The sequence below is a fragment of the Gracilinanus agilis genome, chromosome 5 (genome assembly GCF_016433145.1).
Source record: "Gracilinanus agilis isolate LMUSP501 chromosome 5, AgileGrace, whole genome shotgun sequence".
Classification (NCBI taxonomy): Eukaryota; Metazoa; Chordata; class Mammalia; order Didelphimorphia; family Didelphidae; genus Gracilinanus; species Gracilinanus agilis.
In genome coordinates this window covers 117,117,369-117,142,980 of record NC_058134.1, presented here as the reverse complement: position 1 = coordinate 117,142,980, position 25,612 = coordinate 117,117,369, and the positions used below count along the sequence as shown (strand labels likewise).

Sequence of the window (25,612 nt, the reverse complement as noted above, 5' to 3'; positions counted from 1 at the left end):
GACATGTCACTCTGCACATATAATTCTGCCCTGACAAAAAACTGGAGAGAAAAGGCGTCATGCCTCCGCCTCTGTTCAAGGGCCTCCGTGCCTTTGCCCTAGTTTGGGATCTGTCCCTTCCTTCCTATCCCTCTGCAGCCAAGGACCTGAGGTTCCATTTCCGTCTCTGTCCGGCCCTATTGGCTGTCAGGGCTCTCCAGCTTGTTTCCTTGGTCTGTGCCCCAATAGACTGTATGTCCTCTGAGGGCAGGAGCTCTTCTTCCTGCTTACATCGTCCAAACCTGGTGCAGTTCTCTGTACAAAGAAGGTCCTTGAAAGATGTCGGAATTAAACAGAATTGTGTGAAGGGACCCTTGTATTAGGAAAATGGAGACGTGCTGAGCAAAGTGGCAGAAGTCTGGCTTCTGTAAACCTCTCATTCCAACTTCCAATAATACAAACCAAATGACTTATCAAGCCCAAAAGGACACTCTAATGATTTTAATAAGGAAAAACTCAACTTATGATCAGAATAGAGGCAAATACTATTTTTAATTGTCTAACAAGAGACAACAGATACAGAAACACCATAAAGCAAAGAGAATAGTATCTGCCATGTTTAACTGATACTTTGCAACAAGATTTTGGTTTTAATACAATCATGATTTGACCTGATGTAGCTTTATGTCAAGTGAAAATCTAATTGGTGGCCTGACTGGTTTTGGTTTTCGTGTGCGTCACCAAAATTCCTTAGCAGAGTTGATACTCCCTAATTAAAAGGCCTTCCAATGCCATATTGATCTAGCTCCTTAGAATAGACTGAATACAATGGAGTCCCAAGGGACGGACCTCCTCTCCTAACAGGTTGCAGTCAGGAGCAGCCAAACCAGAGCAAGCGCTCGCTGCCGCCCTGAACAGAATCTCCCCTTTGCCAAAGGTAATAGCCCGTGGCCTTTCCACAAAGACGGTTCTTGGAGAACCAGAGCAGGGCCTCACCCAGCGGGGCGGACGCCTGGACTGTTTCAGGGCTGCTGCGATCTGGATGGATGGGATGGTAGGAATGAATGAAACTAGTAGTGGGCAAGAAGAGGCTCTTTCCCTGAGGCTCCCAGCCGCCACACGAACTCCAGCCACGGATCGCTAGTTCTCAGTTAATTAACCACTTGACTGTTCCGGATGATTGTATCAGGAGGGTCTGAGTGGTCTGCTGTTGCTGGTGATAGAGCGGGGGGCTTGGGGCTCTGGCTACTGTGCAAAAGGGGAATCCTGCCTGAGACCACAGGTATAAAATTAGGTCCTTGTCCTTGGAATTGAATAAATATGTATCTTGAACACTTTAATAAAAATACAAATGGATACACTGCTCAAGAGATCACAACTACTCCTTTCTGCTTCAGATTTGGGGGAAGGATGGATGCTTTGTCCAGCAGCAGCAAGTATCAGTGAGCCCAGAACATCAGGAATACTAAACTTCTCTGGACACGAGCATTCCCTGCTCTGTATTTGGGTCTATGCTGGGGTATGTAAGCGTTAAAGAACGTGGGGTGGCGGCGGCCAGACTCTCACCGGAGGGTCTGTCCCGGGCAACCCTCACTCCTTCTTGGCCTCCTTTTTCTGGGGCTGCCTCCATGGCATCCCGAGGCTGTTCCATACCTCGGTGTACATCAAGGTCCCCACAAAGACAAACAGAGTGCCCAGCCAGTGCCATAGCGTGAACGGGTTCTGGAAGTACAGGATGGAGAAGATGAGGCTGACGAACTTGCGTAGCGTCACGACGAGAGTCACGGTGAGGGAGGTGCACTCTGTGGTGAGGATGAACACCCCTCGGATGCAGGCATACCTGAAGAGCACGAGTCAAGGACGTTCCTTGTGGTTCTGTGACCAAGAGAGCGGGGGCGCAGGCCCTTGGTACACTCCTTTGCTTTATAGTGGGTGTAAGGCAATGGGCACGAGGACCTTTTCAGCACATTATCAGACAGAATTCCTGCCATTCCAACTATGAATCCCAATCCAATCAATCGTGTCTAAAAACTTTGTTCTTAACGATAAACCTTCCCACACAATTTTAACATTCTAGTCCAATCCCTAAAGGCACTTTCAGTTTCCTTCTGAGAGGGTTTATGGCAATATCATTTGATCTCATGACATTCCTTAATGCCCCATTACTACAAAGGCATAAACCTGATTTCCACAAAGCAGACAAAATCAGCCTCCCTGCTTTGTTACAATACACACTTTTAAAACTACTTAAAATTTATTTGCATTATTTTCAAATTCTTTTTTCCAAATTTCAGGCCACTTTTTAAGATGCTGGGACAGTAATAACCTCCCAGAATTGCAAATGACCAAATCACCATACATATAAATCCTTAAATCACTCACTGCTTCTTCCATAAATAGATATTTCCCTTAAAAAATGTTTCTTTTCCTATCAGTTGTCACGCCACCTATTTATTTGTTCACTGTGACCTCACAATTAGCAGCTCTGTTCTACCTTTTTTTTTTTTTTATAAACTCTGCAATATCTTTCAGCAAGATTTCAGAAAGGGCCCCTTTTCTCCTTGTTCCCTACAGCAAAGGTATCAAGAAAATGATGCCATGTCCCAGCGGTCCAGGAACACAAGGGTGTGGGTACCTCTTCCATGCCAGGCTCAGGTAGGGGTCAGTGGCCCAACCAAGGCTAAAGGATACTGAGTCAAGATGTTCATGAGGAGGTAGAACCACATGATGGGTACTGTCACTCCGACAACTGGAACCTGATATAATTCTGTAAGGATTATAAGAGAACAAATAAGTTGTAATTCATGAACATACATAGGTTTTTACCCAAAGAATACAGCCCAAACAGGCAGTGACCACGGTCTTTCTCCCTCTGGTGTCTCCTCAGAGGTTTGGAGGCTCAGGTGGAAGAACTTTGCTTTCCTACTTCACAAAGTGCTTCAGTGCACGTGACCCTAACAACCTGTCAAGTATCTGATAAAGTCTTATTTTGACCTGATAAAAGTAATGGGATGTGAAGGCAGCACAATGAAACTGGGAAGGCTGGGGATCCTGGGACCAAATGGTATCCCCCTTCCTGTGCAGTCAACTAGGACCATGAGGAAAACATGCATGGCGGCAGGCATGATGGCTTCCTTCTTTGTCCCATTCCTCCCACCCCCAGCAACACCCATGGCACAGTGATGAAAGTTGTGAGATTAGCTCCTGTCTAAAAGGGAGACTGGCACCTGGAGAGGGATGTATGGCAACCCAACAGTTCCAAAGCAATTCAATGGAGGTGGTTTCCAGCCCTGTCAGACTGGGCAGCCACTTCAGCTCCAGTTCAACAAAATTGCCCATCGCCGTGGACATGCTCTATTCCACTAATTTGGGCTGCCCTGGAGGATCTAGTGATTACACCCATATTCATTCATTCAAGACTATCTAAGAAAGACTTTAGTTTTTTTGGCTCCATGTTTTTGTTTAATCAAATGCAGGAAAGCTATAAGCCTGGGAAGCTGGGAAAAATTTTACTTAACTGCCAAGTACTTATTTAAACCCTTACCTTTTGCCTTATTGGTTCCAAGGCAGAAGATTGGGAAGAGCTAGGCAATGAGGGTCATATAGTTAGGAAATTCTGAAGCTAGATTTGAAACCTGGTCCTCCTATTTCCAGTTCTGGTGGTCTATCCACTGAGTCATCTAGCTACCCTGACAAGTACTTCTGATGGGGCAGAAAGACCCATTGTTAAATAATTCCCAGAACTTTAAGAAGTTTTGTTGACTACTTAATTATCTACACAAGACATGGGATACTGCTGCTTCAATGCTAAGTATTAAGAATTTCACCAGACCTTTGTTTGATTACATAAAGGAGTCCTGCCAGATAAAACATGATAGGTTGGGGGGAAATCATGAAGGACAGACTGCTTATTAGGTTCTCTTGCCTAATCCAGACAAAACTGTCCAGACAAGCTAGAAGGTCTGATAAACATGTTCCCCTAACTATGTGAAAGCTCAGAGCAACCAAAGGCCCAGGAACAGGATAAAAGCCATGAAAAAGTTTTGATTTCATGTAATTTGGGGCAGCTTTCCTTTATATTTTGATCATATTGGGGAGCTGTAAACTATAATTTTGATTTGGTCTCTGAATTAGGCTCACCAAGGTTCAGGATAGAAAAGGAGACTTTGTGGGTAGACAAAAGAAAACAGAGAAATAGCTACCTGTCAGTCAGACCTGGGGATTCAATTCCCCAGGGTACAACTGTATTGGACCCACCTGGGTCAAAGTCCCTGATGTAGGGCTAGGTCACCTAGTGTAGGTGCAGGCAATGCTCTCTCAGCCTTGGTGGCCACAAGCTTGGAAGGGCAGATCTGAAATGCCTTCAGTATTAAACTATAAATATTTAAACAAAATTTGGTAGTCCATAAAGTGATTTAATACATTATTACATCTTTCAAGTCTCCAAACCACACTTCGGTGTTTGTCCTACTATACAAATAGTATTGTTTTCATTTTACAAATAAATGAACTGAGGCTGAGGGCAGACCCATGGTCTCATTGCTCCATTCCTGTCCAATATATGTCAGACTGATTCCACCACAAAGACAAGACCTAGGATCTAGAGTCACCTGAGATGAGAAGCATCAAGTAAATAAGATGAGGCTTCAGTATAGAAAACAGGAAGGTTTCTATCTGGACTGCAGTAAAATAGCATAAGATTTAGGGGTGGAAGGAACCATAGAAATCACCTCCTCTAGTCATTTCAGAGTTAGGGAAACAGAGGCCTGGAGATATTAACCAATTTTCTCAGTAGTGAAGCCTGAAACTATTGGCAGACCTTTCCATTCAGGCCTCTAGAAAGGGGCAGAGAAATGACTGGGGCAGCTCTCTGCACTGCTTTGACTTCTGAATGAAAGTGAGAGGGGAGGGAGAGCAGAAAGAAGGGCAGAGTCCAGTCCCGAGACAAGCCTTTGCCAAGGAGAACTTCCAGCCCAGCAGGAGACACATCAGTGGACAGTTGCCCAAGTCTTTAAACAAGGAGTGAGCCTTGTATAGGCTCTGTGTTCTCTCACTAGAGCATGGGAGGAATCCAGGCTTGACCCTCCCCAGGAAGAAAGGGAAGATGGATCTTGCAGGGTTGGGAGATGAACAGGGAAAGGCAGGAACTAGAACCTTAGATAGCATCGATTTTGTGCCAGACACTGGGCTAAGCGATTTACAACTATTATCTCATCTGATCTTCACAACAACCCTATGAGGGAGGTCCTAATAGTATGCCCATTATACAGGTGAGGAAACGGAGGCAAATGGAGATAAAGCAGTGATTTGCCCAAGGTTACACAGCCAAATTTGGACTTGAATCTCCCTAATTCCAGATTCAGCACTGCACTGGGGTGCCTCACAGCTATGTGGGGAAATCCACCTTGCCACCTCTAGTCACTGGTGTAGGTTCTTAAAAAGGGAATGACTGAAATTTCAAGAGCAGTTTTGAGTCATCAGGAAGAACATGAATGGCTGTAAGACAGCCTGAGTTCTGGGAAGCAGTTGTGGTGGGGAAGGTGTATTCGTGTCCCCCTCTGGTGTGTAGGTGGGATGTGAGGTAGAGACGGCTGGGAATGGGCAGGGGGTACTGCTTGACAACACAACAGGCGGCCATAGAACATCTTCTCCCCAATGGCTATCATGGAGGAGGTGGCAAAGGGAGTGTGGAGAGGGGTTGTCCGTTGTGGATGGGATCAGGGCACTCCAACATCCCAGAGACCATCTCTGGACCGGACCAATCTTCTGCTTTCTATGGCCTCATAGGGCACAGCATTACCACCTGCAATGAGGCTGGATTGCAAGGCCAGGACCCATCTAATCACCTGCTTCCCTTGCCTCATTACTCTTTGATGATTAGCACACCCGCTTCTCTCACTGCAGTACTCTGAATCCCCGAAAACTGAGAGACCCCCATTTCCTAACCCCAGCTGCCTACACCACTGCTCAACTCCATGTTCCTCAGTTTCCCCTACACATCTCACCACCCTCTCCATTTTTGTTTTTGAGAGTGTTTGATGCATAGCTAACAAACCTGCCTCCATCTAAAACCTTTTCCTTCCATCTTCTGGTCCTTTCTGAAATCTGGCCCTGTTGCAGTGACCTCAGTGACTAACCACCCTTTCCAGTACTGTTTACTTTTTCACTCAAGCCCTCCAAGTGGAATATCCTGCTAACAGCTGTAATACTACTTGTTCCTTTACCTGGTGCCATTTCTACCCCTACCACACTCATTAATTTCCCCTGCTTTGAGGTTCGCGCTTTTTAAATTTATCACCCAAGCCAGATCCCTGGTGGCCATTATCTATCAGTCCATGACATTCTCTTCCTTATCAAGTCTGAATTCCAGTGCCTGATTCCTAGTTTCTCTCCTTCCCCAACTCCTGATCTCTTATTAGGGATCTTTACTACAGATACTGATACTCCCTCAATAATCTACATTTTCAGTCTTCAGTCTACTCAATTTCCATGAAAGACTCCACTATTCCACCTCCCTGCATGTCCATAAGTATTCCACTTCCTTTCTCATGAATTCCAAAACTCTTTTATCTAATAATAGACTGTTATTATCCCATCTTTCCTTCTGCTTTATAATATTTAACTTTTTCTTCCTCTTCACCAGGGCCTCCAATGCTACCTCCCTTCTGGATAGTCCCAGACCATTCTGTACTCTCCTATCTTCTATCTTTACCCCCTGTATGAACCCAGTTCAACTCTACACTGTCCTTTACACCAGTGATAGGCAAACTTTTTAAGGAGGGGGCCAAAGGAAAGGAAATACTCATCTGTTAATCTGTTTTTAAGGCAACTCTTTCAAAGTTTCATTGTATTGTATCCTACTCATTGTATTCATCAGATTAGGAATAATGTCAAGCAGCCAGATAGAACATTTCAGGGGGCCACAGTTTGCCCATCACTGCTTTACACCCATTTCCTTGCTTCTTTACCCTATAACTGATCATGCACTGGGAATGCATCAGGCAACCTAAGCTTCTGAGGCAATGTTTTACATAAAATTGTGCTTCTAAAGCCCAGGCCACACCAACCTTAACTTGAGTTGTATTGTTAAAAACACAACACTTGGAGGGGCAGCTGGGTGGCTCAGTGGATTGAGAGTCAGGTCTAGAGATGGGAGGTCCTAGGTTCAAATCTGGCTTCAGACATTTCCTAGGTGTGTGACCCTGGGCAAGCCACTTAACCCCCATTGCTTAGCCCTTACCACTCTTCTGCCTTGGAACCAATGCCTAGTATTGATTCTAAGGTGAAAGGTAGGGGTTATTTAAAAAACAACAACAACAAAAAAGCAAAACAGTTGCATCAGGAGTCTGTTACTACTTTGTTTTGTGAAAGGTATGTTTAGAAAAGTTACTAATTTGTTTTTTTTAAATTACACAGAAAGGATGTAGAATTTATATTTCTGGTCATTATAATTTTAGTATTTTGCTTCATCTCCAAAATACTCACCACTATTATAAGAAACTAGTAAAGAGATTGACTTATACCATTAAAAAAATGATTAGGAGCAAACCTGGACCCTGCCTTGGGAAATGCCAGTCATCTCTTTATTGTAATAAAAATATTCCAATTCTAAACTCACCAGATTTATTGAAAAGAAGTGCATGATCATAAATATCAGAAGCCAGAAAGATGAAGCCAGGGAGTGGCAGTGCATGCTATGGGAAGAAACAGAAAGAGAATTCAAATGCAATGCAGCAAGACAATTACCAAAATGTTTCTATGAATTCTCCACATATCTTATGAACTGTTTGTTGTTTATGCAAGACCAACCCAGAGGTAACAGAATTTCAGTAAGGAAAGCAAAGATTAATCAATAAACTTATTAATTATCTAATGTCTATAAGACACTTCTAGACACTTTATATAATCCAAATGACCCGGTCCTTGGTCTTAAAACAAAACAGACATCACAGACAAGAAAGACATGATTAACATGAAGGTTAGGGGATCACAGGGTGAGGGATTGGACCTGTGATTTTATTTATATAGAGTACTTTCAGGTGAGAAAACTCCCTCTAGTCATATAGGTGGGACTTTCTATGTAATTTGCAGCCCTAAGGAGTTGTCTATAGCATTAAAAAGTTAAGCCAGGGGGCAGCTGGGTAGCTCAGTGGAGTGAGAGTCAGGCCTAGAGACAGGAGGTCCTAGGTTCAAACCTGGCCTCAGCCACTTCCCAGCTGTGTGACCCTGGGCAAGTCACTTGACCCCCATTGCCCACCCTTACCAATCTTCCACCTATGAGACAATACACCAAAGTACAAGGGTTAAAAAAAAAAAAAAAAAAAAAAGTTAAGCCAGTGTGTGTCAAAGGTGACACTTTAACCCAGATCTTCTTGACTTTGAGGGCATTCAGAACTATACTATACTGCCTCTGAGAGTGTGTAAATATACAAAAAAATATACATATATGCATGTATTTACATAGACAAAGACAAATACAAACTTACATGTATGCATGCATATAATCAATCAGACACCTCCCCTTGATAACTGTATTGGTTTTACTTTTTTTTTGAATCTGAACTCTATAATTATGAAGGCCAAATACAGTCAGGTTGCAGGAAGGTGGGGATCCAAGGACAAACCTGGGAAGAAGGAGGGAGGAGGAATCCTAAAGGCAAAAAGGAAAATCTAGAGAAGCCAAGAGCTGCCTTGTTCTTCCGGATCCCAGCATACAGCCCAATATCATTCCAAAGCTTCTCTCCAATACATGTAAAACCCAGTGGAATTGTGTGTCAGCTAAGGGGGGTTGGGGGGGTTGGGGAGAGGGAAATAACATGAAACATATAACTATGGGAAAATATCCAAAATAAAAATAAAAATATAAAACAAACAAACAAATAAACAAAAAAATAACAAAGCTTCTCTCCAGCTGGTTGTCTATGATGTCAGGCCAGGATGCTAACGTCAGAACGTCTGCTAGGTAAAGCCTTGGGAAGGGGAGGAATGGCTCTACGCTTTGGAGGAGCCATTCCAAACTGCCTCTTGCCCTACTTGCACACCATTCTCTGTGTTACTATCTGAATTCTTTACCCTTTTAAGTTTGTTCTTAACATTCACTTTAACTTAATTTCACCTGCACTGAAAAATCTCTTTTTCAGTGAGGAAGGTTAGCAGTGTTTTAATACATGTTTACTAACTGACAGACTGTGGTGAGCAGGCACTGTAATGAACATCAACACAATGCCCTGGCAGGTCACGCAGACTTCCTTATCTGGTGATACAAACTTTACATTATTAGAAACAGATTCCATTCTATGGGGTCCTCCTATGCTTTACGAACTTAACAAACAGATCTGATCCATCAGCTACAGTGAAAGGAAGTTTTCATTTCATCTGAGATAGTAAACATGTCTCTTCCTGAGAGGCATTACTCAGTCACTTAAGTCTCTCCCAACAAGACCCGCAGTTGCTTACATTATAAAACAAAGCCTCCTTGGAGTGTTTCCCAAATTGCTTATAGAGTGTCTCTTGGAAGATGCCCATCCTTGCTGACATCAGAAGGGCAAAGGTTAGTGCACTAATCCCTGAAAAACAAACAGAGCATTAACAACTCAGAGCTTCTGGTTTTTCTTTTAGTTTCTAGAATCACAACTGGTAGACATACAGCTTTATTCTAATAAAAGACAAAATGTAATAGGCCTTTTGAAACTATCTATAAAGAATCTATAATCTCTTAGTTAAAAATTAAAGCAAATTTAGGTAAGAGTTTTTAAAAAATCATATGTTAAAAGATCACTCTACTGTAAATATGAATAACATGGAAATAGGTTTTGAACAATGATACATGTGGAACTGCTTGTCAGCTCCAGGACGGGGGAGGGAAGGGGGAAGGAATCATACATCATGTAACAATGGATAAATATTCTAAATAAAAGAAATTTAAAAAAAAAGAAATCATATTCCAAATAAGGTAAGAGTTTAAAGCAGGAGATAAGGAATCAGACATGCCTAAACTCAAAACCTGGAGCCTTTCCTCAGTCATTTTGAAAAGTCACTGCAATTGTTTCTTTAATTCTGCTTTCCAGTCCTGACTTGAAATAAGAAATATATTCACTTCCTAAGGACCCTGTGAAGAGTAGTTTAATATGTAGGAATTTATTTTAAGGAGGGAAGTATCTAAATGAGGCATTTCCTGATTTATTTATTTTAAAATTCTGTTCTGTAAGCAATTAGGTAAATATGTATATATATATATATATGTGTATATATATATATATATATGTATATATATATATATATATAAACATACACATATATATATAATATATAGAATGATGCAGGTAGTGTTTTTTTCTTCCAATCCTCACCTTTAGTTGGACCAGCCCCAATCCAATCCTGCCTTCTCTGAAATCTACTTCGTAAGTCATAGCTGAGTTTTAGTCCCTTCTCTATAAAATGAGTACCAAAGGGCTAGGGTACTTTTTTTCTTAAACCCTTATCTTCCATCTTAGAATCAATACTGTGTTTTGGTTCCAAGGTAGAAGAAGGGCTACCCTCCAAGGCAATGTCTTAAAAGAATTTTGTCAATTTAATCTGCAACTATATGGTTCCACTGACTCAGAATCATCATATTCTTGCTTATTTCATATGTGAGGTTACTTAGAACCTAATTGAAATATTTTTCTTCAGTGTTTGGCTTTATATGCTAAGAAAAACCACATTAATTGTCCTTGTCCTATTTCTGATAGGAAGTTTCTGTTCCTGAGAAAAGGAAATTGGCCATTTGTCTCTAAAACTCTGCCTCTTCAGCTACAAACATATCTAAGTACATTGCTTTTTTATGGTAACATAGCTTCCTCTTTTAAAAATATTTTATTGGGAGGGCACCAGGGTGGCTCAGTGGATCGAGAGCCAGGCCTAGAGACAGGAGGACCTGGGTTCAAATCTGTCCTCAGATACTTCCTAGCTGTGTGACCCTGGGCAAGTCACTTAACCCCATTGCTTAGCCTTTACCGCTCTTCTGCCTTAGAACCAATACATAGTACTGATTCTAAGAGGGAAGGTAAAGATTTTAAATATATATATACATATATATATTTTAAATTAGAAATATAAAATAGAGACCACTACAAACTTGCTTATCACTACTTTCATTAAAGTCAGTCATTTCAATATGTATGGTACCATAATAGCTTCCCAAGTAATCCAAGGGCCCATTAGGATCTTTATCCTTTCACATCATTTGTTCTTCCTCGTGTGGCTATGGTCAGTGTGTGTGCCATTCTTTTGACTTTGCTTTTTTTTGTTTTTGTTCTGCATTGTTTCATAAGTCTTTTCCAATTCCTTTGTATTCCTTATCATATTCTATTGTACTAATGGTACCATACTTTAACCTGACTGTTGCTAGATATTTAACTTGCATCCAGCTCCAATCTGAAATTATATATAGTGCTAATGTAGTCTCCTCTTTAGACCTGACCCCCTCAAAATAGGGTTGGATTTCTTCTTTAGGGTTTGACTCCCCAAGGCCTCAGCTGCTCTTTCCCCTCTTCCAGCGCCCAAGGACATTTTTTGCATGCCCACAAACCAAGCACTTTCTCCCTCAGCTCTCTAAGGTAAAGCAGGGGAAGGGGAGGAGGTGGGAGGGTTCCACAGCTTGAATTTGTCCTCATTAAAGGTTTGGCAACTCTGCCCTAAGGCTATGGCTCACATATTTATTTAATTTTCTTCAACAGTTGGTGGTCAATTAAATTATGTATCTTTGTCTTTTAAATCATTATTAAAAAGGACATTAAAATTATAAATAAGAAAAACTGAATAAACCTGTTGCAGAGCCATATCTGAAGTAAAATTATTACTTCAAGCTAAAGATTTATTCTTACTTGAAAAATGCCGAGTGCACTTAATTGCTAAATGTGGAAACCAGGAAATGATAGATAATAGCAATAATGTTCAGCACTTACACAGCATCTTTCATCTGAACAACACAGGAGTCTTCTTGTAAACATTATTGAGAACTCAGCAGTGAGAGGATAGAGGTCTACTCTTACAGAAGAGAAGGGAAGGCCCAATAGTTTTATTCTCTATACAGGTAAACAAAAGTGGGGAATAGGACTCAAGTAAAGTTATGGACTGACTTTATGTCCATGTAACTGCTCTACAACTTTGCCAAAAGTACTACAATCCAGTTCTCTAAAATCTCCTTCTGGGCTTTAAAAGACTGTCTGCCCTTTGAACCAGCCATACCACTACTGGGCTTGTATCCCAAAGAAATAAGGAAAAAGACTTGTACAAAAATATTTACAGCTGCACTCTTTGTGGCAGCAAAAAAATTGGAAAATGAGGGGATGCCCTTCAATTAGGGAATGGCTGAACAAATTGTGGTATCTGATAATGATGGAATATTATTGTGCTGAAAGAAATAAAGAAATGGAGGATTTCCATGTGAACTGGAACAACATCCAGGACTTGATGCAGAGTGAAAGGAGCAGAACCAGGAGAACATTGTACTCAGAGATGGATACACTGTGGCACAATTGAATGTAATAGATTTTTCTACTAGCAGCAATGCAATGATTCAGGACAATCCAGAGGAACTGAGGAGAAAGAATGATATCCACAACCAGAGAAAGAACTGTGGAACCAGAAATGCATTAGAAAAATATATGCTTAACCATGTAGTGTGATGGGGATATGATTAGGGTTTTGATGTTAAAAGATCACTCTACTGCAAATATGGATAACACAGAAATAGGTTTTGAACAATGATAGATGTATAACCCTATGGAACTGCTTATTGGCTTTGGGGACTTTGGGGGGACAAAAGAGAAGGGGAGGGAGATCATGAATCATGTAACCATGGAAAAATACGCTAAATAAAAATTAACAAATAAATAAAATAAAATAAAATCTCCTTCTGGTGGAACATTAAGCATCTCTCTTATGCCCATTCTAGAATTTCCATAAGAATTAAAGTCTAGCCCACTGGCCTCTATAACATTCTTTCTCTTCCTCTTCTCATCTCTCCTCATATCTCAGCTCTTTTTTCCTTTCCTTACTCTTTCCTTTCCTCTTTCTCTTTTCTCTTCTTTCTTTAGTGAACAAAGTCTGTATTCCTTCTGGGAGGAGTCACTTCCAAAGACAGGAATCTCCCAAGCCCAGGAGACTAACCAGTAAATAGGAAATCATGTAGATTTAGAGGAAGAATAACTACAAATAGGAAATATAATATGTAGTGATTATTTCAATCATCTCGGCATATTCTTTGAATTCTTACTGGATGGAATCAATAGTAATCTTTCTCCTGGAGTTTCACTAAAGGAGTAGAAAAGAAGTAAATGGTTTCCTACCATTGATCCCAAGAAAATGGCTAAGTACCCAGTGGGACAAGTCAATCCATGAAGAGAATAAATATGAGATCTAAGGGTCCCCTAAAAATCTGAAAACTACTGAAAGTGCCTTGATTCACAAAAAGATCACACATCATAGACCTTCTACTGAAAAATGTCACTGAAAAGTAGAATTCTTTGGAAATCGAGGGGATGTCTATCAATTGGGGAATGATTGAACAAACTGTGGTACATGTTGGTGATGGAATACTAATGTGCTACAAGAAATGATAAGCAGGATGATTTCAGAAAAAACTGGAAAGATCTGCAGGAACTGATGCAGAGAGAAATAAACAGAACTAGGAGAACACTGTACACAGTAACAGCAATATTGTGATGATCAGTTGTGAAAATTTGGCTACTCTCAATAATGCAATAATCTGGGACAATTGACAGACTTATGACAGGGAATGCTATCTACCTCAAGAGAAAGAACTGTTGGAGTCAGGTAGATGCAGATGAAAGCATACTATCATATCAGTGTATTTATGGTTTTATTTTGAGATTTTGGTTACATATGAGTGTGCTTTTACAACAATGACCAATAGGGAAGTGTGTTTTTCCATGATAATAAAATTAACATTAAAAAAATAATAATAAAATGGAGGGTTAGTACTTGCTTATTTGGGTGATTGGGATCCACAGCTATCTCATAAAAGTATTAGTTCAAAGAACTAGGGATTGCTTAGCCTGGAAAAAAAGAAAACTTGGAAGGGAGGGAAAATTTGGAAAGAATAGAAGGTTTAAATTCCCTATTTTGCTTGGCCTAATAAAAAAGAATCAAAACTTCATGAATCAATGAAAGTATTTGTAAAGCACTTTGTAAAATGCTTATTACAATGCACTTGGCATGTGGTAGGTCCTACATAAATATCATAATATAAATATTATCATCACAACTAGTAAAATTTTCTTTTTTTCTTAGGTGTTAATGATTAGAAATATGTTGTATTATTCCCAGGTGCTTCTCTCTCTTTCTTTGAATAATTTGTTTAACAAAAGCTATCTGTCTAGAGACTTATCTCCAGGAGAAAACAGCAGCAAATGAAACTGCAAAGGCAAAATTAGTTTGACTACAACTCATAATACTAACCTAGTAACCACCATGCAAATGCCTGGAATCCATCATTCTCATTCAAACTGGACTGGGAAGCCTGGGAGGGAAAAGAAATAGAGGAGACACAGGAATTAAAACTATATTCTAGGCAACTGTTCTTAGATGTATAAGAAATATTTCTACGTGAAATGCCTTGAGTTTGCTCATCTTAGAATGGGTTGTATAGCCTTCAGTTAAACAAACACTTGGAGGAATTATATTGCTATATCTCTGGTAGCTCTGCCTCTATACATAATGTTTAGAAGGTAATAAGTTTGGGGAAGATACTTTAGTCCAGACCTGGATTTCATCAAAGGACAGAATTTCCAGTATGGAAATTTCATCCATCAATGAATATTGACCATTTGCCTGTACCTGGTATCTTAGTTGTCCAGGACACTGAGAGACTAAGAGATTTGGTGGTATGTATGTATTAGAGGCAATAGATGAACCCAGAGTTCTTGAATTCCAAGAACAGAAATCTACCCATTACCATAAGGGGAAAAAGCCTTATGAACAGATACTTACCACTTGTTTTGCAGACATTAAAGTACAAATAAAAATCCCCATAGACACCAGAGCAATGGAAGTATATTTAGAGACACTGTATCTGCACAAAGAATGAAAATACTTTTAAGATACATATATTAACTTCCAACAGGTATTTCTAGTATAATACTGCAAATGACACAATTCACAAAGAGGTAACAAAGGAGGAACTCAGTTGCCAATGCAGTCCACACAAGCACAATCAGAAATGAATGCATGGAAGCATTTCTAAATGCTTACTCTAATTAACTCTACTTTGCTCTAAAGTATCCCAAAGCATCTGAGCAAATCTTCATTTGGGCCTACTGCTCCTTCTGTCTCTAGAAAGCAAAGCATCAATGTCAGCTGGAAGCACACTAGTGTGAAGGAAATATAGACTATCAGACCCTATGTGGACAATTCCAATTCTCAGAAAATATTTCACTTCTCCAGTTCCAGGATAATTTGAGAAGAGGTAAACAAACAAAGCCATTTCTAAGCAAGTCTCCTTTAAAATACTGTTATAATAATTAAAAAAAAAATCTGTACCTATCAGACTGAGCAATGAAGATGGTAGATATTTAACAATGAGTGAATAATACTAAATTCCTAATGTGCTAATTGAGGAGCTAAAGAAAATGAAGTTGGGAGGAGAAGAAATCCATGCTAGAGGAAACAATCTTGAAAGCAATAAGGGGTAAATTTTATAAGATATTTCAGAAAGAAGATGATGCCAAAATATTTTTAATGGGGTGATTGAGAAATATCAAAAACTTCTGAACCATATGTTAATTTTCTCATCTACAAAAATTATAAGAATGATCTACCTATGTATATTTCTCCTGAGAAAATTGGGATAATATAAGAGGCAGGATGTTGCAGACAATTTTCTCATATCTTATCTTACAGTCACACAATTCATTAAAAAGCAGAGAATATGAAATCCTAAAATGTTTAATATTTATTGATTCCCAAAAAGCATCTGACTCAGTAGAGAAAAATGTAGATGGAGAGTCTCTTGGATAACAAAGAGTCTCCTCCTTGTTAAATTTGGCCAGAAAACTACATTCATTCTTTTTATTTTATTTTTTAAAAAATTTTCCATGGTTATATGACTCATGTTGTCTCCCTCTCCTCTTCCCTCCCCCTCCTGAAGTTGACAAGCAATTTTACTAAATATATATATATACATATGTATATAAAATCACTTGCTATTATTACTATTTCTATATTATATATTTTTGTAATAGAGTAATCTTTTAAAGCCAAAACCCCACATAAACAAGTGATAAATCATATTTTCTTCTGGATTTCTATTCCTATGGTTCTTTCTCTAGCTGTGGTGAGCATTCCTTCTCCTAAGTCCCTCAGAATTGTCCTGGATCACTGCAATGCTATTAGTAGCAAAGTCAATTCCTTTGATTGTCCCACAGTGTTTCAGTTATTGTGTATAATGCAGAGAACTGTGTTCAAATGACCCTCCAATTACTAATGTCAAGTGAAATAGGAAGCAAGATAATATATATTAGTAGAAGAACTTGCTAATGTTACGGAAGACATCCTGCACAGGGTCTTAAGAAAGTAAGTCCAAGAAAAACATAAAGAAGTATTCAAACGGTGGATAATAAGTTTATGGAACTAATTACGTTGGACTGTGGTACATAGACAAAACAAAGATTTCAAAATGAGATAGCATAAGCAAAATGAATAGCAAACATTAAAAAACCAAATAAATGCTAGATATTTATGGTTGACAGACCCACAGAAGAGATTAGCAAAGGCTAGATAGAAGGAGTCTTAGATATATCATTTAGCCCAAACTTTTTATTTTGTAGGTGAAGAAATTCAGAGAAGTGAATTCACCCAAGGGCACATGGCTGACCAGTGGCAGAGTCAGAACAAGAAAATGGGACATTTCATACCACTTCTTTGCATTCTTGCCTATTGATTACTAAGGGAATCTGAAATGTTTCATTCATGCATCTAACTTTTAAGATAAATGTCAAAAAGGAAAACTATATCCTTCCCATAACATCTACTTCAGTTAGAACACATCTAGTGGACAGACCAAGAACCTAGTCCAGTGTGATCACTCTTAAATCTTTAGGCTGCCCAAGAAGTGAACTGGTTTTTATAGGCATAAGAAGCAAAAGCACTATATCAATATCTAAACTGCAATAAACCAGTAAGAATGAAATCATCTGGAATATTACTTATCTGGTGACTAACTAGGCTTTAGAAAAAAAGACCTGCAGAGCTAGACTGAAGAAAATTGCCCTTCCTATGACTTAATTATTTATCACTTAAAAGTCAAAGTTCCTCCAATCTGAAATCCACAAATTACTTTTTAAGATACTGAAGATTTCCAATAAAATGGGTAGAAATTTAAAGACAAGGTGAGACTGCAGTTAACATAATCAGAAAAGAATACTAGAGAAGATGCCTCAGCATCCTGCTGTCCTGAAGTCCATTCTTTATTAAGTAAGGATCTCTGTAATATTTATAATTTGCCTTTACTTTAGGAATTTCATTTTAACCCATATAATTTCTCATTATGTTCATTATGAATATTAAATGTTTATACTGGTAAGTAAGGCTGCTTAGCACAGGATGGTCAATCAATCAAGAGCTCAAGTTCAACCACTCCAAAGGCCAATTACCTTCTGTATGGAGAAAGAGGCCTTTTAGTGATCACAAGTCTTAGCTAGGACCCTGGTTGGCTACCTGGTAAATGTGAAGTCTTGATCACAACATGAACTATGGGAGAAGGTCTAGATGGCACAGAAAAAAATTCAATGCAATTACTGGAAAAGTAATTCAAAATGCATAACTTATTGTTTCTGTTCAGTGATATCACCTGTAAATAAAATTTTTTTAAAAACCTCACTAATTATGTGATACTTACCTTTTCTTCAAAATGATGATGCCTAGAATCATATTGGCAATTAGAGAACCCTATAAAAAGAGAAAAGGTACAAAGTCAGCACAATGAAGACAGAAAAACAAATATCAGGATGAATAGCTAATGAGGCTCAGTTATTTAAACGTGGCAAAAATAGTTTTGGTTATAAAATAAACAACACTTGGGAATAATGAAATTGATGAAGGTCATAGTGCTACTACTAAAGATGGTGGTGAAAAGTATGGATAAGAATCATTTATAAAAGAGTATAGGGATAACATGAATGAAATTCAAAGGCCTCATCTGAACAAAGAGTTGAATTTTATTTTCTATCAAACTGTTAATAAAAGCTACCAGCACAAGTAGAATCTAACAGCACTCAATGAAAGGCACACAAAAGTCTTTACATCGAATTTTTCTAAGAGTTTTGAGAGCCAAGACTTTTAAACAATCAACACAGGTATATGACCAAAAATCTTTCTTTAATAGAGAAATGGTCAAAGGATATGAACAAGTCAGTCTCTCAGAAGAACTACAAACTATTAGTAGCCAGGTGAAAGAATACTACAAATTACTAATAATATGAGAAATGCTAATGAAAACAATTCTGAGGTTTTAATTCAAATTCTGCAAATTAGCAAAGATCACAAAAGATGGAAATAGTTCATGTTGGGAGTGTTGTGGGAAAACAGAACCTTCTTGGTGGTGATGTGAATCAGCACAACCCTACAATTTGAAATTATGCAAATAAAATAATTAAAATGTCCATAATCTTTAATTCAGCAATGCCAGCAATAGATAAATGACCCAAAGAGATCACTGAAGAAGAAAGCCCCCTATATACACCAAAATATTTATAGCAGTATTTTCTGTGATAAAAAAAATTAGAAATAAAGTTGATGCCAATGAACTGTAGAATTGTGATAGATGAATATAACAAAATAATACTGTGCTATAAGAAGTGACAAATACAGGGGTAGCTGGGTAGCTCAGTGGATCGAGAGTCAGGCCTAGGGATGGGAGGTCCTAGGTTTGAATCCAGCCTCAGACACTTCCCAGCTGTGTGACCCTGGGCAAGTCACTTGACCCCCTTTGCCCAACCTTACCACTCTTCCACCTATGAGCCAATACAAAGAAGTCAAGGGTTTAAAAAAAAAAAAAAGAAGTGACAAATACAAATACAAAGAAGCAGAGAAAGAGCCATAAGAACTGATACATAGTAAAGTAAGCAAAGCCAAGAAAACAATATACATAATGACTATAGCAAAGTAAATGGAAAGAAATGCAAAAAAAAAAAAAATCAAAAGTGACTACTATAAGATTACAATGAATCCACATGAACGCAAAGAAGAAATATGAGAACACTGTGGTACATAATATATATTTTCAGAGTTTTGCAATGTATTTATTTTTTCCCCTCTTTTTTTCTTTAAAAAACATTATTTGTTTATATGAGATGGCTCTCTGAAGGGGAAAAGAGGATGATCCTGGGAAAAATTATGGTGCTACCTAAAAAAGTATGGAAGGAAGGCAGGCAGGGATATTCTGTTCTCTGGGAAACTATAAGCAATCAAAAAGTTTTCTCTGGAGTGTTTACAATATCCCTGACATTTGAAAGGCTATATAAATTACAAAAATACAAACAGAACTTGAAAAGTATCTTTTAAACTAGCATGTTCTGCCTCAAAGAATTCCAGGTAATACAGAAATTTTGTCCATGCCTTTCAGTCTAACCGAGTATTCTCTGGCAGCCCTCACTAACCACACCAAAATCGCTTGTACCACTTCTCCGAACTCTATTCTTTTTGTTTATTTGTTTCAAAGACTTTATTTTTAAAAACATTTTATTTTCCCCCCAATTATATGTAAAAATAATTTTTAACACTCTATTTTTTAAAAATTGAGTTCTAAATTTTCTCTCCTCTCTCATCCCTGAGATGGAACAGCATATAATCTGATATAGATTTTACATGTGAAATCATGTAAAATAGTTTTTCTATTAGTCAACTCAAACAAAAATAGAGTGAAATATAGTATGTTTGTTTGTATTTAGACTCCATCAGTTCTTTTTCTGGAGGCATATGGCTCTTTTTATCATGTGACCCTGGGTATTATCTTGGATTGCTGTATTGATGATACCCAGCTAAGTCATTCACTAGCTCATCATATAATATTGCTGATACTGTGAACAATGTTTTCCTGGTTCTCATGTCACTTTGCATCAATTCATATAAGCCTTTCCAGATTTTTCTGAAATTATCCTGCTCATCAATTCTTATAATACAATAGAATTACAATTATATACCACAATTTGTTCAATTATTCCCCAATTGATGGACAGACATCTCCTAAATTTCCAAATTTTTGCCACCACAAAAGGAGCTGCTATAAATATGTTTATATAAAAAAAGGTCCTCTTCTCTTTTTAAAATGGTATTGCTAGATCAAAGAGTATGAACAGTTTTAAAGCACTTTGGACATCTGAACCCTCTGTTTCTTGTTGATGTACATTTCAAAGAGACATTGCATGTCTTTATTACACATCCATATTCCACATTTCTCTCCCCATGAAACAGAAAATAAAAGTAGGACTGCTATAGACATAATTCTATTCTTGTAAATAATGTCTGAACTTGATATAAGAAAAAAAAACTAGGACTAGAACAATATTAATATCAAGTTTTCATATGAAATCAAACAATTATAAGTATTAAGAGGAAAATCAATTTCTAATTTTCCTAGAGATAACTTTATTTTACTTGATTAAACACTTAAAGGTTTAACTCAATAAAACACTGAGAAAAAAGAAATAAAAGCAAAGAAAAAACTTTATAGTTCTTTCCCTTTGCCTTGCAGTTATTATAGTAACCAACCACCCATTCATATATGGTAAGAGTCAACTTCTACTTCCATGGGGAGCATTTTTACATACTGAGATCTACTTATCACAAGGTAAACCTCCTATGTTTGCTATAGCATGTCTATAAACCTAAATTTTTAACAAGAGTAACCACAGTGATACAGTCAGCACTTACTGATCTAAATATCATATGCAGGGGCATGGCAATGTTGAGATTTAGAGCATAATTATTCACTACACTGACAGTGAAGAACATGGTGACCATGATGGCATAATACCTGCAATACAAACATAAGAACACAATACACAGAGTATTTTTAAAACATTTATTTTGGAAAGTAATATGTATATTTCCGGAAAAGTAGGAAATCATGTTTATTTTACATATATACAAAAATGGCTATTACCATAATCTAATACCTTTCTTTTTTTTAATACTGCCAACAGAACTCATCTTCTCCCTTTATCATTCTCTTTTTCCAAACTTCCTTATTACTGTCAAGGGCATTACCATCTTCCCATTCTCTCAGGCTTACAACCTATGTTTTATCCCCGACTCCTCACTGTCCCATTGCACATATATCCAAGCTGTTTCCAAGTCTCATCATTTTGGTGCACAGTTCCCTTCTCTCTACCTATACAATCATCACCCTGGTGCAGGTACTTATCACTTCCTGCTTATACTATTGTAGAGTCTTCTGATTCATCTCCCTTCTTCAAATCTCTCTCCTCTCCAGCCCATCTTCCATTCAGCTACCAAAAATGATTTTCCTAAAGTACAGATCTGATTATATCATCCCTTTAACCCATCTTTCAGTGGCATTCGATTGCCTACAGCAACTTGGAGGGCTACCTAACACAGGGTCAGGCATTGTAAGTGTTGGCAAGTGTTAAAGAAATGCCAGCTGAAAGAATAACTGATTGGTATAGCAGGAAGAGAACTGGACTTGAAGTTAAGTGAGACTTGAACAAAAAACAAGTTCAAAGTCATTTTGGACACTTACCATGAGAAAGTAATTTATCTCTTCCTAGCTTCAGTTTCCTCATACAAAATACAGATAATAATACTTATACAAGATTTTTCTGATGCTCAAACAATATATGTGTTGCTTTTCAAACCTTAAAATGCTTTAAAAACAGCAGGTCATTATTATTTTATACAGAGTTTCAAGTTCAGAAAAATGAACAATTTCACAGATGTCTTTGCCACAAATTTTAAGGTCTCAGACTTTTCAACACGTAAAAATACAAGATATACCCTAATGTTTTTTATAAACTATAAGAAACTTTTAATTTCCATACCTTATTGGAATAGCAGGCCTCTTCCTTCCCAAGTTAGCTTCAAAGATAAAGCCTTCCATGGCTATAAATAAAAACTGTGCAAATGTCACGATGTTCCCACATCCTGGATGCCTCCTGAACAGTGGGTAGGAGTGAGAGGGGAGGGAAATAACTTAAGTGAATTGAGAACAAGGCCATTTATATGACACAAGGTAGTTTGATGATTCCAGAATACAGAGAATAAATTTCTATAACATACTATCTCTGTGTTTTCACATGCCAGTCGCCCATAACTCAAGAGAGAAAAAAAGCCTCTATTCAGACTCTTTTATCCTAGTCTTTCCTAACAAAATCCATCAAATTGATGAGTGGGGCATCAATCTAGTGCAATATATTCCTTGAATTGGTATCAAGAAAAAGTTCAGTCTAATAAAACTGGCTATATCTAGTCATTGGAATCCTCACATAACCAGACTGTTTTCATTCAGTACACCCACCTTAAATGGAAAGACAAAGGATAGGAAATAAAATGTTATGAGATCTCTATAATCTTTTTATACCTAGCCTAGCCCCAAATTTCTGAGATTATTACAGAAAACAGAAATTCTCCCAGAGATATGGGGGGGGGGGGGGAAGTGGGTGATTTTTCTAAAGGGAAAGCTTGGAAGGATTCCCCACATTGTAAAAATCTCTCTTAAAAATAGGCTTCAAGAATTTCTATTGTTTAGTGGCTTACGGCTCCAGATACCCTTTCTTCTGCTAGAGTTAATTCCTCAAGCCACAAGTTATTTTTTAAATTTGTTATTCCCCACCTTTTTGACATTCTATATTTCCATGATGAACATCCAACTCAAATCTCCCCTGGCTCCCTCCAGCCCTACTCTTTCAGCTGAGAACTTTGCCTCATTTCTTTTTTAAACCTTTACCTTCTATCTTAGAATCAATAATGAGTATCAGTTCTGAGGCAGAAGAACAATTAGTTAGGCAATTGGGGTTAAATGATTTGCCCAGAGTCACACAGGGGGGAAGTGTCTGAGGCCAGATAGGAACCCCACACCTCCCATCTCCAAGTCTGGTACTCTATTCCCAGAGCAATCTGGCTGCTGCTTTGCCCTTTTTTTTTTTGTAGTAGGAATTTAATAAATGTTTAGTAATTGGTTGCAAACTATTAACTTACTCTAAAATTTAAACTATGAATAGCTGATTATTAAGAACTCTGTAGTGTTCTATCCTGAAATATCTACTTTTCTAAGATAAAATTCTTACAAATATATCCATCGGGGACTGAAAAAGTTAAGAGTTATGACTCCAAGCGAGCTTAAATTATTGCTCTAGTTGTCAGGATGCTATACATCAGGTAGAGATCCACTTCAAATCTCCCTATGTAAGAACTGTTGGAATTTGTGTAAAAACATAGTTTTGGTAAAGGCATTTCCCTGAGGATTAGCTTTTTTGAAACTTTTAATTCCCATGAGCTAGTGTCCCAGCTCCAGGTTACCATGGACCAAGGTCAAACATGAGTTCTTACAAAGCATTCTTTTTTGTACTCCCACCCAGGATTTCCCTGGAGAACCACCTTAGACATGGCTCATTTTGCTCCCACACAGACTGTCCTTGGGAACACTGGAACACAGCTTGTGCCTTAGTTTCTAAAAAAAGGTAAAACCTTCTACGCAAGCACTCAGAATAACTCTATGTGTATGTATATCTTAGTTTTTGTTTGACCTCACAGAAAATGCAAAATACAGAGGACTTGCACTCTATTCTACAAATATTCAAGACAACTTTCCTTTCTTCCAGTGAATCCTACCTTCTCACAAAGCCTTAGCATTACCTTGTGGTTGAGGCTTCCTTAAAAGGAAATATAGGTGGGGTTACTTATGTAGCAACTCTTCATTCTCTAGTTGGCCCTTCCTTCCCCTTCATCGGCCTAGACTTCATATTTATAGTACAACATTCTTGGGCTCCCATGAAAGAGAATTTTGCTCTTATGGTAGCTAGGGAGTCAACTTCTTTCCAAAAGACAAGTACAATGCAAATAATTCACAATAGTGGAGAGGAAATTCCAGTTTTTTCTTCAATATGGTAGCTTTTCCTTGACTACCCCTCCTTGGTCCCAGAACTCCTACATTTGACTTGGGAACTTGAATACTCTAGAAAACACTCTTCTTCTCTCAAGAAGGCTGGGCCCATGAATTTTTGCTATTGTACTAGCTATTGCCATCTCTTGGGTAACAAAGTGCATTCTTTTACTTGACCTATATGATTTCCCCTTAAGGAATTTCATTCCCACCCTATTACTGCCTCTCCATGGCTTCTACCTTTAAAGCTCAAAAGCTCCTCAGGAAGTATTATATGGATAATCAAACTCAAGGACTCAAATACATTATATAACAAGGTAAAGTCGAACTGGATATATGACTTAGAAATAAAGGGATACTATAAACAAAATAGTTTACCTTTCAGATCTATGGTTAAGGGAAGAATTTATGTCTAAACAAGACAGAGACTATCACAAGATGTAAAATAGACAACTACGTTAAATTAATTAGACTTTGCACAAACAAGACAATAACAACAACAACAAAACAAACCTGGAAAGACTTATACAAAGTGTTGCAAAGTGAAATGAGCAGAACCAGAAGAATGTTGTACACAGGAACAATAACATGGTACAATGATCAACTGTGACAACTATTATCAACACTGCAAGGATCTAGGACAACTCCAAGGGACTCAGGACCAAAAAGGTTATCTACTACCCTAGGAGGAATTGACAGTGTGAATGAAGATCAAAGCATGCCATTCTTCACTTTATTTCCCCCGTGAATTTTTCCTAATGTAAGCAATATATGTGTTCCTTTACAACATGATGAACATGGAAATATGTACTGTATGATGACATATCTAGAATCTATACCATATTATATGCCATTTTGAAGAGGGAGAGAGCATGGATCACAAAATGTTAGAAAACAATTATTAAAAATTGTATCGGGAGGGAGACCAAAAACAGAGAAAGAAAACTACAGACCAATCTCCCTAATGAACATAGATGCAAAAATCTTAAATAGAATACTAGCAAAGAGACTCCAGCAAGTAATTAAGAAAATCATTCACCATGATCAGGTGGGATTTATACCAGGAATGCAAGGTTGGTTCAACATTGGGAAAACCATCCACATAATTGACCATATCAACAGTCTAACAAACAAAAATCACATGATTATCTCAATAGATGCTGAAAAAGCCTTTGACAAAATACAGCATCCATTCCTATTGAAAACACTGGAAAGTATAGGAATAGAAGGACCTTTCCTAAAAAGAATAAACAGTATATACCTAAAACCATCAACAAACATCATATGCAATGGGGATAAATTAGAAGCCTTCCCAATAAGATCAGGAGTAAAACAAGGATGCCCATTGTCACCTCTATTATTTAACATTGTACTAGAAACACTAGCAGTTGCAATTAGAGAAGAAAAAGAAATTGAAGGTATCAAAGTGGGCAAGGAGGAGACTAAGCTATCACTCTTTGCAGATGATATGATGGTCTACTTAAAAAATCCTAGAGAATCAACTAAGAAGCTTGT

General features: G+C 38.0%; 1 protein-coding gene across 1 annotated transcript in view; it reads right to left on the bottom strand.

The window, feature by feature from the left end:
- Positions 1 to 465: 465 nt before the first annotated feature.
- Positions 466 to 25,612, bottom strand: part of SLC35B4 (solute carrier family 35 member B4) — a 35,457-nt gene continuing 10,310 nt past the window's right edge. Inside the window, exons 2-10 of the mRNA XM_044677454.1 lie at positions 22,038 to 22,151; positions 20,911 to 21,013; positions 17,879 to 17,928; positions 14,974 to 15,055; positions 14,443 to 14,503; positions 9,436 to 9,545; positions 7,598 to 7,673; positions 2,671 to 2,746; positions 466 to 1,819 (exon numbers count right to left, since the gene is read on the bottom strand). Coding sequence (XP_044533389.1) covers positions 1,570 to 1,819; positions 2,671 to 2,746; positions 7,598 to 7,673; positions 9,436 to 9,545; positions 14,443 to 14,503; positions 14,974 to 15,055; positions 17,879 to 17,928; positions 20,911 to 21,013; positions 22,038 to 22,151 — 922 coding nt within the window. The 3' untranslated portion in view covers positions 466 to 1,569. The remainder of the gene's footprint in view (positions 1,820 to 2,670; positions 2,747 to 7,597; positions 7,674 to 9,435; positions 9,546 to 14,442; positions 14,504 to 14,973; positions 15,056 to 17,878; positions 17,929 to 20,910; positions 21,014 to 22,037; positions 22,152 to 25,612) is intronic.